Source organism: Phascolarctos cinereus, unplaced genomic scaffold (assembly GCF_003287225.1).
Source record: "Phascolarctos cinereus isolate Bilbo 61053 unplaced genomic scaffold, phaCin_HiC Scaffold_4;HRSCAF=312, whole genome shotgun sequence".
Lineage (NCBI taxonomy): Eukaryota > Metazoa > Chordata > Mammalia > Diprotodontia > Phascolarctidae > Phascolarctos > Phascolarctos cinereus.
The window spans coordinates 404,579,199-404,595,537 of NW_027555847.1; the positions used below are offsets into that span (position 1 = coordinate 404,579,199).

Genomic DNA, 16,339 nt, shown 5'->3' on the forward strand with positions numbered 1-16,339 from the left:
AAAATGCATACCTCTCATCACTCATATCATGCCTCTAAGCCAGGATTGTGATCTGTTTTCTCAGTTCTTCATCTATTTCCTATTTCTCTCCAGGTGCATTACAGTGTATTCTGATCACAAAATTGCTTCTGTTTTTCCCTTCAGTGATTTTCATTAAAAGCTTTGCACTATGCTTTCCCCCTTTCATTCTTGGGTTTCCCTCATATGAGTATACTTTTTGACTATTCCATGCCACTCTAACCTTACCTGCTTTTGGGTAAAGTATGCTTCTTGAGAGCCATATTTCAATTATGGGCTTGATCATTCTAAATCTTGTATGATTCTTTATGCTACAAAGCCACTGTGGCATTATCATCAGTCAACTTTTTTTTCCTTAAGTTCCACAGCTCATAAAGCAGAGCTATTAGATATCCTCCTTCCCAGAAATGTTACATATTATTCTTTTGAAGAGAATGGTCATTAAAAAAAGAGATAATTGATATCTTTTTGAAAAGTTTGAAAGGTAGCGTGGCATAAACTCTACAAAGAATAGAGAGCTGGCCTCCAAGTTAGAAAGATTTGCGTTTAAGTGCTGCCTCTGACACACACTGATTGTGTCTGTGGTCAAATCACTTAACCTCTCAGAACGCTAGGCAACCCTTTAATACCATAAGTTGAAGAGAAAATGCTTACTTACATCGCTAGAAAGAATTTTCTTTCCTTAGACTCCCTTGTATCAATGAAATCACAGGTCCTTTGCTTTGAAAAATTCAAGAGGGAGAAAGCAGGGGCTTTTGTGCCAAATAAGAAAAAAATACACATGAGATTCTGAGGCTTATTAAAATAACTTTTAAAGAAAAATAAAACAAAGTAGAAAGGGAGAGTCACCCTTGGAAGATTTTTATGCAGTATACTTTAAAATTCTAGTAGACATATTGTTTCTTAACAATATCAAGAAACAATTGTTTCTTAAATTCAACATATTTGCTGTTAACTCTGTGTAAGACACTGGGGATACAAAGAATAAACAAAAGAATACCTCGAGGAAATTAACTTAATACTGGAATGATACAGCAAGTTTAGAGGCAATAAGAAAGATCAGGAAAGAATAGCTATTAACTGTGCTCATCTCAAAAGAAGATGCAGAAATAGATGAAGACTTAGCATATTCCAGGCTTGATATATTCTGGAGTCTAGTAGACTGGTTTCCCTGAAACATGGATAGTGTGAAGACAAGTCATATCAAATAAATCTGTAAAGGTAGGTTGGGGTTAGATCATGGAAAAGCTTAAATAGTTAATTGGTCTGTTTTTTATCCAGAAGCAATAGAGGCCACTCAAAGGTGTGTTGTATTTTTTGTTTGTTTGTTTTTTGTAGAGGAGTAATGTAGATAGACCTATGCTTTAGGAAGATTATTTTTGTAGTTCTATGAAGAATGCATTAGAGAAAGGGAAGAATGCATTAGAGAAGGGAAAGAATGGAGGGCTAGGAGACCAATTAGTGCCTGAACTAGGCTGTTGATTATGTGAGTAGAGAGGAGATGAATGCAAAAGATGTTACAGGAGAAGGGATAGGTCTTGTCAACTGATGGTATGGGGGAAGAGGGAGAGGGAAGAACCTAGGAAGCTTCCAAGATTATAAACCTGGGTTACTGGGAGAATAGTGGTACCCTCAACAAAAATAGTGAAGTTTGGAGAAGGGGAAGCTTTGGGGGTGGGGAGAATGGCAAGTTCTATTTTGGATATAAGTTTGAGATGGCATTTGATGTAATGTAGGACTAAAATTCAAAAGACAGGTAGGGCTAGATTTATAGATTTGGCAGTCAATTGTATAGAAACAGTCATTCAGCCTGAGTATCTAGGATTAAGGTACTATTTGGCTAAACCCATAGAGCCTAGGGAACTCTCCCCTGTTTGTCCAGTACCCAGGTATGTTTTCTGACAGTGTTCAGTTCTGGATATCCTGGTCTCTCATGAAAGGTAGCTCCCTTTTCTCACATTTGTTGCCTCATGAAGCTCCCCAAAATAAGTGATTTTAATTCAGATAGATGAATTATAATAATATAACAGGCAGGTAGGTGGGCATAGTGAATAGAGTGTTGAGCCTAGAATCAGAAAGGCCTGAGTTCAAATCCAGCCTCAGACACTCACTGTGTAATTCTGATTTAGTCATTTAACTTCTGTTTGTCTCAGTTTCTTCAACTATAAAATGGGGATAATATTAGCACTTACCTCCAAGTGTTGTTGTGAGGGTCAAATGAGATAATATTTGTAAAGTACTTAGTATAGTACCTGGTACTATATATATGAGTAGGCCCTATATAAATGCTAGCTATTATTATGATTATCCCCCCCTCCCAATGAATTAGATTATGACTCAGAAGCCTAAGAAATTCTAAAAAGGAGGGAGGAAAACAAGGTACTGGATGAACAATATGAATCAGGACATAGAACTAGTAAATTATTCCTACACACAAAGGAGCACACTAAGCATAAAAGATTCACAGTTTACATTAACAGAATGGAACAGAATTCAATTCCCACTTATAAACATTGTTACAATGCACCAGGAGACTAATCAGAACATAAAGCACTTTTCAGAATGGCTAATTAGGCATATCATATCACACCTCAGCTGGTCACTATCCAAACAACTCCTAGTACATATTTGTTGTACATAAAACAGGCCAGACTGGGGTTAAACATTTTGTCAGTGGCTGACTCTTCAGTACAGCAGCTTCCCTTGCCGGACAGCTCCAACCCAGTACTTCTAGACCTTTCAAACTTACTAGGTTGCCTGAAATCCTAGATACATCTAACCTGGGATCAGAAAAGAACAAACACAAAAGGCACAAAGGTAGCTGTAGGACTTGGTGCAAGTCCATGTACTGGAGTTCATGTTTGAAGTGGGGATAAGCGAAGGAGGGCACAATGATACTGAGGTAGAGAAAGACAACCTTTCCCAGCCCTCATTGAAGTCACATGATGCCACCTGGAAAGTTGCTGCCACATGGAAGGAGGGCATGACCAAGGGACCATTCAGGGTTTCTGCACAATTTAAAATGCCAAATTCTTTCATAGATTGGCCACTGTTTGGTCATGGGCAGCCAGGAAGTTACATACAAAAAGTAAGCCAAGCTATGAGTCACTTGGGGTTGTGGAAGTTTCCAGAGCAGCTCCGGGCACATGGTCCCTGGGATGACCTCTACAGGTCAATTCAGGTTATTATAAATAGATGATATCACCAAGCGTAAATGTGTAGAAAGAGTAGAGAATGCCAAGGACAGAGCATTGGGGCAAACTCATACTTGGTGGACAGGATATAAATCAATACAATACTGGGAACAAGCAGTCAGGTAGAAGAAGCTATTCATCCAAACAGGGAAAGTTGGGAAGAGGTATTAAAAACTGCAAAGAGGTCCAGGGATATGAGAAACTAGTTAAATTACATTGAATTTATCATTTTTGAGAACATTGTGAGAGCAGTTTCAACAAAGTGGTCAAATTGGAAATCATATTGCAAGGAGTTAAGGAGTGAATGGGTTATTAGGAAATGCAGGAAGTGAGCATATGATTCTCTTCACAGTGGCATTGTCATAGCCAATGAAGATGGTACACTTATTGCTAGTTGAATCACAGTAATAAATAGCAATAAATTTAGATTCCATGAATGGTCGGGTTGGTCAGTGAATAAAATAAAGGAACATGTGTTGATGAACCTGCAATGAAAGGTTTATGAGAAAATTGCATAATTTGAAATAAAAATGGTAGAGTAGTCTTCATATTTAAATGTAAGTTACAGAATGGAAAATAAAGACCTTTCTTTTTAAAAATGAAAAAGAATGAGATGATAAGTCTACATGTGATGTATTGTGAAAGTAGTGAAAATAAAATTGAAATATCCTCAAGTATATCAACTTGTCTATATTTTCTAGTCTAATTACTAGTGTACATATTTTATAGCCCAGTATTTTTCAAAATAAACTTTTATGGTTATCATCATAAAAACTTTTGGGTCTAAATATTTATTTAGTTGCCTTATTTATTCAACAGTATCACTTTCCAAAATACTTCAGGGCAAAATACAATGAAATCATTGTCGTATATAACATTTAGAATGATTAGCTGTAGTTATAGTTTACATTTTTTAAAATCCGAGAATATCATCAGATGGGCACATGTTCAATACCATCACTCAATCAAGGTTGGACATTTTACAAAAGCCAGTTTTATATAATAGATTGAAAAATAAGAACCAAGGAAGGCAGAGAATCCCGCAGATGAATCTGACATTTTTTTTTTTAAATCTGCCTTCAGTTCCATAAAATTCGCTGAAGCCTGAGATCATAATTGTTATTTTCTATGGGAACACAGTACCTGCATGATTGCTTAGTAAATCTTATAGTGGTAAATAGAAGTAGGGTGGAACTCAGCATTATCAGGAATATAACCACTAAATCTCACATTGCATAAGTACTTAAAGATTAATTATAATCGATAGATAGCTATTTTGGAGGATTTAATGCATGGTTAACATTCTTCTCTTTCCTCTTCAGAACAGATCTGTAGGGAGCAAACTCCCAGTAAGAAAATTCCTTCTACCAGTGCAGACTGGCCACTCCTCTGCAACTCTCTGCAGTCAGAGAGTTTTCTTGTTCACTGAAAGGTTAAGTGATTTGCCCAAAGTTTCATTCACCACAGGCCAGAAATCAAATGTAGAAGAAGGTTGGGTAATAATATAATGAATTCTGCCAATAAAGAGAACATCAGTTTATATACTTTAAGCCAAGGGAAGACCCACAGTTAGGTGCCTGAGTCGTTTCCTTGAGAATGTTTGCATTACTAATTTCGGTATGTCAAGTTTTGTCACTAAGGTAATTGTTCAAGAAGAAAAATAAATTTCTTGCAACGTTAATAATTTTATAATGAAGCATTATTGTGCATTATTACTTTGAAGCATAAAAGCTGCAAAGAAAAGTATTTGAAAGTTCAGTAGGCAGGCACATCGGGCACCAAAACGCTTCCAAAACTTGGTAGTTTCTTTATTTTGGAAGAAAAATGTCCTAACCAGATGTGTGGTTAGGTGTAGGGACAATCCATAACCAACATTGGAAATTAACATTTGGACTTCTCACTTTTTCGTGCATATACACATGCTGTGCTTCAAATGTGGTGGTGCAAATTTTCCTTTCCTTTCTTTTTTTCCCCCCCTTCTCCACCGTTTGGAAGCTGGAACCGGACCCCAGGCATTTGATTTGCCACTTCCTGCCGGCTCTAGCACCCTGGTGTAGGTCGTGTTCCCACCCAGGCCAAAGTTATTTATTATACTTTTGTTACTTATGTAATTCGGTCCCGTTTAATGAAACAATATAATGGAAATGAAACTGAAACCAGCAGCTTGGCAGCCAGGGTGCACTCCCGGGGCTCGTTGCCTGGCAGCGGGGCAGAGCCACCCGCACCCGGGCCCGGAGGACCCGCCAGCGCTTCTGAACGAGACCAAAGAGATTCTGAAAGCGGCTCGGACGCCGGCAGCCGGACCGGGAGAAGGGCTGACCAAAGGGGCCGACGACCGGAGCTTCAGACTCTTTTCAAGTCGGGCCGCCGCGCGCCGATGCTTTAGCAGGCACTTGCTTGAACCCAGCGGGGAGGAAAGGAAATAGAAGCGGCCGTTTGATGATCAGTCATAAATCACAGCTTCTCAGGGACAGGCGGCCCCGGTCTGGTCTGGCGTAGGAGGCACATGGCCCCAGCTATGACAGGGGGAGGAAGGCAGCTCGAGGGAAACTGCTGAGCTTTGAGGCTCACAATCAATGCGGGCCCTCATCCGCTTCCCTCCTCCCTCCTCAACGTAACAGCAAAGCCTAGGCAGCTTTCATCACCTTCTCCCCTCTCCCCCCTCCGGAATTAGGGCCCAGAATATGAGGCGTAGCGGTGGGGGGTAGGACCCCTCCCTCCCCAGCTGCGCAGAAAGTTCCATCCAGAGGTGACGGCTAAGGGGTCCCGCTGCGCAAGCGCACTCGAGAGCCGGGCGGGGTTGTACAGGGACCCTGGGCTGCCGGCGTCTCGGCTTTTCTGAGAGGTTCCAAATGTTCCCGCTAGCCAGACATCGCGCACACGTCTCCTGGAATTGGCCCCTGTCCCAACGTGTATCCGTGTGTGCCATTCCAGTCCCAGCAGCGCGCACACATACCACACACACACACATACGCATTAACCTCTTCCTCCTAGGCCAATTCCATTTTAAAGGAGCGCGGGCGAGCCGTCTCCGAACCCTCCAGACTCCACTCCGACACCCCCTCCTCAGCTCGATAGCCCCTCCCTGTCGCGTACTCCAACATCTTCCATCCAGCCTCCCCTCCGCCAGTCCCGAGGAGAGCCTTAGTGCGCAGTCGTGGTAACCAAGGCGGCCGAGTCTAGTGAGGATTTAAAATCGACAGCACATGCGCAGTGCGAATTCTGTTGCCGGCGAGGGCGGCCCTCCCTGCTCCCCTTCCCCCTCCCTCTGCCCGCCCCCGGCCCCTCCTCCTCCTCTTCCCCCCCCTCCCCTCATTGGAGCCTCGGCGGCGGCCTCCTCCTTGGTCCGGATTCCTGTTCTGCGCTGCTGTCTTCTGGACTGTCTGTGCCCGAATAGCAGGGGCCGGAGAGTGACCGAGAAGCCCCGGGCTTCGGGTAGACGTAGCACGCCCGCCGCCCGGTCCCCTCCTCCGGGGCGTCCTGTGCCGGCTGCGCGGCGGCTGGGCCCGCCCCCTCGGCTGCCCCCCCTCCTCATTCCCCCTCCCCGCCCGCCCCATTACAGATGGCCGCTCCCCCCGGCCTGTGGATAACGCCGCCGCCGCCGCCGCGGCCCCCGCTCCGGGGCGTGTGACTCGGGAACCCCTGAGAGAGCGAGCGAGCGAGAGACCCAGAGAGAAAGGCCGGAGCCGCCCGCCAGGAACGTGCCTAGCGCCGGAGCCCGCCCGTGTCCCCGGCCTCGACCCTGCCTGTCCCGGCCCCGGCCTCCCAGCCTCAGCCCAGCCCGGGCCCGAAGCCTCCGCCACCGCCTGCGCTCCCTCCCCCTCCTCCCTTCCTCCCTGTCCGTCTCCCTCCCTCCTGTCTTTGCTCCCTCTCTCCTCCCACCCCGGCGACGGCGGCGGCGGCGGCGGCCGAGACACAGAGCGGGGAGAGCGAGCGAGCAAGCGAGCAGCCGGCCTGGAGCAGCGCCGGGGCCGGACCGCGCGGCCGGCAGCGCTCCGTGTCTGTCTGTCTGTCTGTCTTTGGGGGTGGGTGGGGGGTGGGTTTGTGTGTGAGCTCGGGGTGGGGGGTGGAGGCGTTGGAGCCCGGAGGGCAGGGCTGCGGGGCTGCGCTCGGTCGCTGCCGCCGCCCGGGAGAGCCAGGGGGCGGGGTTGCTGCTGCTGCTCTTGCCGGCTACCGAGCCCACTCTGTCTGGGGTGAGTGAGTGCCGGTCGGGTCTGCGAGTGTGTGAGTGTGTGCGTGCGTGTGCAGGGGGTGGGGAGGGTTCGTGTGCTTGCAGTCGTCTCCGCTCGGGGAGGAGAGGCGGCCGGCGGAGAAAGTGTGAATGGATCCGCGTGTGGCCTGGATTCAGCCCGAGCAAAAAGGACCCGCTAATGCTCTCTGGATGCAGATCTGGGAGACCTCGCAGGGAGTGGGGCGGAGCAGCTCTAGCTACCCGCCGTATTTCTGCCTCAACTCCCCCGGCCCTGGACACGACCGCTGCCGCTTCCTCTCCCTGCACCCCTGGCGGCGGGAGCCACAGCTGCACCCCACTTGTCAAAGCTGGCACTGCCGCGGCTCTCCCGGCTCCGACCCCCGGCGGCGGTGGCGGCAGCAGCGGCAGCCTCTCCTCCGCCTCCTCGCCTCCGCCGCCCGCGGCGCTGCCCGTTCTACTGACCGGACTGGTCCCCGCCGCCGCGGCCGGGAGCGCCGACGGCGGGCGGCGGCTGCAGAAGTCTCCCTCCGTGTCTTCGTCGTCGTCCACCTCTTCCAACAACGAGTCTGGCACCGAGAGTCCCGGCTTTTCCTCCTCTTCCTCGTCCTCGTCCTCGAGCAGCGCCTCCTCCGGCCGGACTCTGTCCGGGGGCGGCGGTGGGACCTTACCTGGCCGGGGAGGCGGCGGAGGCCCCGGCGCCTTTTTTAACTTCAATGAGAACAAACTGAACAATCTCAACAGCGTGAATGGCCATCACCACCACCATAACCCGCACAGCGGAGCCAACAGCAACCTCCTGGCGCCGCCGCCTCCTACGCCCCCGCCGCCGCAGCAGCAACAGCAGCCGCAGCAGCCCCCCGCCCCCGCCGTCCTCTGCCCCCGCCTCAGCCAACTCCATCCAGCAGCACCAGTACCATCCGGGCCGCAGGAAACGGGAGAATAAAGCTAGCACTTATGGGATGAACTACCTGCTGTCCGGGAGCCGGGGGGCCGCGCTGAACAATAACCACCTCCCCCAGGAGCAGCAGCAGAGACCCGGTACCCCCTGGAAGACCAGGACTTACAGCCCGGGCATCCAGGGGTGAGTATGACCTGCAGAGAGCGGACAGCGCTCCAAGGGTTAAAGTAACGGGAACCTGGGGATGCAGGGTGGGATGTAATTGTTCTATTGCAGCCATAAATGTTAGGAAATGGCATGCTAGCGTGTGTGTGTGTTGGGAGGAGGGGGAGTGGCCGGCATATCCTAACGTATAGAGAAAGGAGGGGCTTAAGGGGTATTGGTTAGTTGGTTTCTTTCTAAAGTGCAAGACTTTTATGGGGGGTGGGGTAGAGCAACGGATGCTTGGTTATACAAAATAGTGTGGAACAGGCTATAAAAATAGCGAGAGAGCTTGAGGATTAAGTCATAGCCCCTTATGAAAAACATTTATTCAAGCCACTGTTTCCCCTATTACCGTAGTGAGGAAGGACAATTCAGTACAGGAAAGTGTTATTAGGGTGTTTAGATAGCAAGGAGGTGCTCTCTTATAAATTTTCTGCTCTTTATTTGGCACAAAACCTTGGAAAGAGAGCTGGGTGCTGGAGATCAGGTCTAACTAGGGTTCCAGCAGGAAGAGTTTGGACAGACACGTGAATTGTAGGGTACCATTCAAAAGTCACTTGTACTGAATCAGACAGTGTCTAGCAGAAGACTTTGCTGCTCAATAATTTCGTTTGAAATTATTAATTTTCATGAATTTAGAGGCAAATTAAATTGCCCTGGCCTTTGAGGTAAGCATGATATAATTTGTAACTACTAACTTCAATTTGTCTTTAAGAGGAAAAGTTTCGATTTTAATATGAATGATAACAGCTCAGATTATGAAACTAACAGATAAAGGAAGACTAGTGGAGTTTCACAGATGGCTTTTCTACAGTGATACTGTGCAAAAATTCTTTACTAATCACTTAGGAAAGGAAGGGGAATTATAATTTTTCTCCACCTTTTTACACAGGGAATAGATTTAAGTATTATATAAATTGTCTTAAAGGAAATTGGCATGGGGTTTTGATTGTGTAGGTCTTATTAGGATTGTCAGAATTCCATTTTTTAAAAGGTAAACACAAAGTTTTAAAAACAAGAAAATTGAGGTGCATATTGCATTAAATTATTAGATTTTTCTGTAATAATGCAATTAAATACCCAAAAAACTAATTCAGGAGTTAAATCTTTCCTGTTACAATTAAACTCTTGTTAAATGGTCATATATTACATTAAAAAAACGGATACAATTATAGGTCTTTAGTCTCAGCTTTCTTAGTAGTTACTCTTACTGGAAGAGAAGACACTGAAACTATTCAGTTCACTTAAGAAACTTTGTTATGTCTTTCTTTTGTTGAAAATATTGAACCTGGAAGTTTCAAAAAAATGTTCTCCACTTTGCTACTATCCTAAGTAATGAATGCTTAAAAGTACTCTTCTCTTCCTGTTTCTTCCCTCATCTCTCCTTTAGGTATTTGTATGATTGAGAATTTGGAAACAAAGGAAAGACTTTCTTCCTTTTTTACTTCATTTGGGTTCATTTCAATAAATATTAATAAGTACTCTTATGTGTAAAGCACTGTGCAGGCTGCTGGAGACACTCTTGTGTTATGGGCAGTTAACATTATTATGTTTTTCTAAGCAATCAAGATAATAAACCATACTCAACATAGGAACTATAACTTACATCTTTTAAAGCAGACACATCCAGACTTTGCAGCACCATAGAGTTATTAAGAACATTGATTATTGTTGTCCTACAAATGTATGGGGGGAAAAGTGATAGTAAAGGATTCTGTTTAAACTAGGTCTCTTTATTTCTTATTGTGTGTTTTTTAAAATCAGTTTAAGTACTTTGGAATGCATGGAAATTGATACTTGGAAGTATGCATGATACATTATAGCCACTTGCTCATAACTTGTTTCACCTGGTTTGAATTTGAAGGCTACTGTGGCTACTGAGAATGCTTAGATGATGAGAGCTTTTAATTTATTTTTTAAAAATTTTAGAGCTTCCTGAATAGACATTGGATTTGGAAATTTGAATAGTACAATACTTATAAATTTTATAGTACCAGTACTCTTAGAAGTTAAAGTATTTGAATAGAATTTGTTACTAAACAAAATGAGACAGATATGTCCTATAAGTAACATCTTATTTACAGGTCGTTAAATACTGTCCATCTTGGGAGGCATGTTCTGGTTTTAGAGTTGTTTATTGCCAGCATACATGTCAGTGCTTCATTAAATGATTCTGCTGATTGCATCCTGCACCCTAGTTGTCTTCACTGTTTTGTTTGTTTATCATTACTTACTTCTCCACTGCCAGGTATCAGGATATTTTGTGGAATGTGGAACATGGCTTGTAGCACTGCTAGAATTAGTGGTATAAACACTGAACATCTGTTAATTCTAGTGAGGCTCAAATTGCTTGGGGACTTTTATCTAAAGTATCCCTTCTCAAGAATTCACACTTTCCCCTATTTCCTTTGATGCCTCTTTATATTATTGTAAACTGAAGGCAAGCTCACTTTTGCATTAAAGAAAAGAGAGATTGATGGCTTGTCACCTACTTCCTGAAGGGGCCGAGGCAGTGGCCCACTAGGTTATTGCCATGTTATCTATACCTCTCCAATAATGGACAAAAATTTTGAAGTAGAAAATCAGAGTTGTGTTAGAGATTGAGGTAGAAAAGACTATGGGTTAATCCTTATTCAGTTTGATATATGTGAAAACCTAGGCCAGTCACAAATTATTCCTGAAGCTTCTGCCTTGGGGGCTGAACCTGGCAGTGTCTTGTGTATATGCCTAATGTGATGGTTTAGCACTACAAAAGGGTCTAATCCACTGGAGCCTGGAAAGGAACTAAGGAGAAATAAGCAATAGATAAAACTTCAGAATTTTCAATTGCTTACTTAGTCAATTGTGGTAAACCTGTTGCCGAAATTGCTTATCTCCTTGATAGTTCCAGATTTGGTTGTGCTATTAGGGTATGGACTTGTAGCTCTAACTCATAGGCCAACTGGACATTTGCCTGATGACTGATGTGGCAGCCTGAACTTTTCTGGAAAAATGTAGGGGGAAGGTCACATTAGAACAAATGTCTTGGCATTATGAGTATTTGCCTAATCTGCTTTGTGGAGTTAATTGAATCTTGATTGTGATAAAGGGAAAAACAGGTCAAAGGGTAAAAGGAGCAGAGCAAATGGGAACTTTCAGGAAGAGAAGGGGATAGGTGAAATGTTTGCCTGGGTTTTGCTAATCTATATGAGTTCTATTGAACACTATTCTTTTTACATTAAAAAAAAGCAGTTTGAGAATAGTTGATAGTATTTGAGAGTCAGAAAAAAGGTTAAAATTATGGCTGAAAGAGAAATTTTGTCAGTGGTACCAAAAAAACCTAGTACCAGTCCTGCTTCTGAACTTCCTGGATTAATACTTAGTATAACTTGGTCTTCTTTCTTGGTTTTTGAAATACCTTGACTTTTTTTTACCCCTCTGCCTCCCTGCTATCTCCCAACAGTCTGAGGGTGGCTGTGCAAATTTTTGCTTCATAAGTCAGTAAAGGAGAGGGAGAACCTGGGTATAAGGGAGGTGAGGAGAAGCTAGTTATTGAACAGTAACAACAACAACAAAAAAGCTTGAGTAAATATTATAGGAAAGTTCCTAGGTATTTCTGAGATAGAAGTGGGTCTCAATGGTTTCTTAAGTTCCATTCCATAGAGCTTAGGGATTTTTTTTTGAAATTGAGCAATTGATGGCTCAGAAAAAATACCCTTAAACATATACAGGTTAAAAAGTCAAATTTGCCACTTGTAGTTAGTGCTTGACCATGCCATACCTTGGGTCATGACCCTACATGCAGCTCTTGAACTTAATGAATATTATCATGTGTCATATATTCAATTGATGGTTACTGGTTGCAACAGTTTTTGCATCAAGATCTTTCCTGTTGCCCCTTGAGGATGCTTAATTTGGTTTGTCTTAATACAGTTATTGGAAGAAAAAACTACTGTTTTATATTGTTTATATATATGCTATATAGTGAAAGAAACAATCATTTGAACTTCAGAGAAGAGCAGTTTTGGATTTATTTCTAACTTTTATGTGTTGAATTCTTTCATCTGATTGAGGGAATTCAGACAATCAAGGAAATTCAAAACAGTAATTTCCCCCCCCATTTGGACTCTATATTTATTTACAAGATGCTTTTTCCTTTGTATGACAGATAATCCCACTACTTTGTATTTATATTTTCTCTCTGCCTCAGAATGCTTATTGATACCTCATTATGTTAATTATACTTTAAAGAAGGTTTAACACGGTGCTTTAATACATTACAGAAAAACAATGTTTAAAGTTTTTTTAATCAAATGTACATATGTAGGTTCTCTGTATGTTCTATAATCTGATTCATTATTTCCCAACTGGCATGTAATCTGTTAAATGCAATGAATTCTCTCAGTGGCTTTATGTTGTAGGGAAGATAATAATCATTTTGCATATGAGGAAACTGCAATACAGAAAGTGAAGTGGTCATGGCCAAATTTAATAGAACCAGCATCCTATTTTCCTAAATGCATTCAAATAAGAGAATATTTTTTTTTTCTAATGACCCACAGTACTGATGCTTTAGAAGTAGCTAGGTGGTGCTAGGTAGATAGATCCTTGGGGCCAGCGAGACCTGAGTCCAGATCCTGCCTTAGACACTTAGTAGCTGTGTGACCTGGGCAAGTTACTTAACCTTGTTTGCCTCAGTTTCCTCATCTTTAAAATGAGCTGGAGCTGGAGATGTCAGATCACTCCAGTATCTTTGCCAAGAAAACCCTAAATAGGGTCAAGAAGAGTTAGATATAGCTAAAACACAAAAATGACAAAACTTTTTATTTCAGGCAATTGACTGTTTTGGATTGACAAGATGCAATTTATTTTGCAAATACTCACCACCACCACCACCCCTCCCCCATTGGTGCCCCACTCCTTATTTTCCTTCTTTAGGTGGAGATAAACAGCCCATGTGAAATAGTAAAAATAGTACTGGATTTATTAAAATAATAAGTTCTGGGTTCAAGTTCAAGCTGTTTTTAGTAGCTTTGTGTGACATCAAACAAGTCATGATCTCTGAACTTTAGTGTTATGATCTATAAAATTAAGAATTTATATTCCTTGATCTAAGGTTTCTAACAAGCTCGTGCTCCATGATAAACTGACCCTTCCTGACATGGATGTCTAGTGGTGCTACATGATGTTACTGAGAATATGCCCTTTAGCTTATATGGGCAAATGGGAGAGAAGATAAGTACAATATGGGGGGAGGGGAAATCCCTTCAAAACATTAAACTTGAATATTTATATAGTAAAAAACTGACATTTCCTCATTCTTGAGGACAATTCTTGTTCATTTATTGCCCAGTGATTTTTTCCAAGATTTGGATTCTAACTCTATAAAGTTCTTATAATGTACAGGGTTTTTAAAAAATTTTTTATTAAAAAAAATTTTTTTAAGGCTACTACCAAATTAAACCATTTTTTTTTCTTGTGAAAATATCATGGCTACTAGCTGAGTGACCCTGGACAAATCACTTAACCCTGATTGCCTTCTCCCCTCTCCCTAAATGACAAGAGCAAAAATTCTTCCCCACCCCAAAAAAATAGCTTGGGTAAGCTAATTTTATTCTTTGAAATATGAAATACAGAAAGTAGGAAGTATTCTAAAAGTAAATAAACCTTCTCAGGTGTAAAAAGTGTATTTAGGTACATTCCATAGTACTGAGAGCTAGTGGGTATAGTAGAAAGAAGTTTGAATTCAAAATTAGGATGCCTGGGTTTGAGTTCTGCTACAAATATATACATTACTAATTATGTAGTCCTGGGTAATTAACTTAACCTTTTAGAGCCTGAGGTTCCTCTTCTTTAAGATAGGGATAATAATACTTAAACTCACAGGATTGGGAAGAAAGTGCTTTGCAAGCATTAACTGCTAGTTAGATGTAGTGATTGTGGTTGTTGGATTGAGTCAGAAAGTGTAGAAAATGACTTGAAGATTTTCAAGCTGTCACCCCTCATCTGTGGCCAAGTCACTTTCTGGATTTGTTACCTCATCTATAAAATAATAAACTAGATGATTTATGAGAGAGCTGGACTATAGGGGTTTTTAGCTTTTCTTTTTATGGAGTATCATGGACTCCATTGGCAGTCTAATGAAGCCTGTGGACTCCTTAGAATTATATTTTTTCAGAAAATTCATAATTGAAGGAAATGCTAAGTCTCACTTAGAGGTTAGTGAAAATAAAGATGTAATTTTTTTTTCCAATATAAGTTCATGGACCCCCTGAAATCCAAGTCCGTAAACCCCAGATTAAGGATCCCTAGAATAGATAATCTCAAAACTCTTTTCCAGCTCAATTTTGATCTCATAATCATCAATCTCTCTCCCATTGGTTCCTTCTCATCTGCCTTTGCATATGTTCAAATCTCTTCAATCCTAATAAAAGCCTTTCCTTTACGCTCCCAGCCTTCCCCTCTTTGACTGCTAACCTCCTGGAAAAAAAGTAGTCTATGCTACATTCCCATTTCCCCTACCTCTTCAGTCCTTCAGCTTTTGCGATCCTGTTTCTACTAGGTATTCTACTATTCCACTGAATCCATTCTCTTAATGACACATTTTTCACCATATTTAGTGGCTTTTTTGTAGATCTTATTTTAAAGGGAATAGTTGATTTCTGACAGCCCCCTCCCTAGGATATTCTTTCTTCCTAAACTACAACACTCTTCATTCTTATAGTATCTCTTTAATAGCTTCTTCCAATTTACTTCAGTGATTCACTTTCCTAATCTTTTTAATAATGGTGTTTCCCAAGGCTGTGGCTTTAACCCTTCTGACTTCTTTATTCATTCCGTTGACAATTTAATTCACTTCCATGGTTTTACCTATTGTCTCTTTACAGTTGCCTTTCAAAACTGTATGAACATTTAACTTAATTCAACAAGTTGGTAATATTCAAATGGATCTACGATCTTACAGATTTGATAGTTTCTTCAGTGATGCAACCGATCTATGCCTGTGTCATTCCTGAGCTTTCCCATTAGTTTACCACATGGTCTAGTCACTGTGTTTAAGGCCTTCCTCTGGTCCTCCTGACATCCCAAGGGTACTAGTGTGGCACTATGACCTTCTTTTCATCTCTAGTTCTTGTCATGTGACCAGCCCATCTTTTCTTAGACAATTCCTTGATAAGGCATCTTTTATGTCCACTTTTCCTCAGAATTTGTCATTAGTTATATTGCTGCTCATAACCATCACTTTCTTTTCCATTGTCCTTTGTGTGATAATAATTTGTAATTCTTTGGAGCACATTAGAGCATTTGGTGATGATTTGTTCCCCATGAAACAAAGGCAATAGAGATACCATAACAAAAAGGAAACAATCCCTGACCTCAGGGAGATAACATTCACCTAGATTGAAACAAATTATAAACACAGAATACATACATTTGCATTCAAATGCCAATACAAAATATATTTGAAGTAATTTTGGGGTGAGGAAAGAACAGTAACAACTCTGGGATCAGGAAAGTCCTAATGTAGGAGGGAACACTTGATCAGAGACTTGAAGGGAGTTAGGGATTCTGAGAGCCAGTAGTAAGAAGGAATTGAATTCCAGGACAGGGAGGGTGCCACAGGATAGTGCAGATGGAAGGTCACACGTGGGAAACATCCAGGCCTGTTTCTCTGGAATGTAGACTATATGGTGAGGGGGGGGAGGGAGAATAATATAAAATTGATCCAAAAAGATTGAAGGGGCCAGTTTCAAATGCTAAGCAGAATTTCTATCCTATGTTAGAGGTAATAGAGAGCTAATGAACAAACTGTTTTGAGGTGGGAGAGTCATGTGGTCAGACTTATAATTTACA

The 16,339-nt window shown here is 42.4% G+C and overlaps 1 protein-coding gene and 1 long non-coding RNA gene across 2 annotated transcripts in view; one reads left to right on the forward strand and one right to left on the reverse strand.

Moving 5' to 3' along the window:
• Window positions 1-4,999: 4,999 nt before the first annotated feature.
• LOC144456950 (uncharacterized) lies at window positions 5,000-6,450 on the reverse strand. The gene is made up of 2 exons (XR_013486185.1): window positions 6,194-6,450; window positions 5,000-5,728 (listed from the first exon to the last, which is right to left on the reverse strand). It is a non-coding gene; the product is annotated as an uncharacterized LOC144456950 (long non-coding RNA).
• An 849-nt stretch (window positions 6,451-7,299) lies between these two features.
• The window catches only part of TENT4A (terminal nucleotidyltransferase 4A), an 85,773-nt gene continuing 76,733 nt past the window's right edge, over window positions 7,300-16,339 (forward strand). The window contains 3 exon segments of the mRNA XM_021004426.2: window positions 7,300-7,668; window positions 7,670-8,257; window positions 8,259-8,485. Coding sequence (XP_020860085.1) covers window positions 7,534-7,668; window positions 7,670-8,257; window positions 8,259-8,485 — 950 coding nt within the window. The 5' untranslated portion in view covers window positions 7,300-7,533.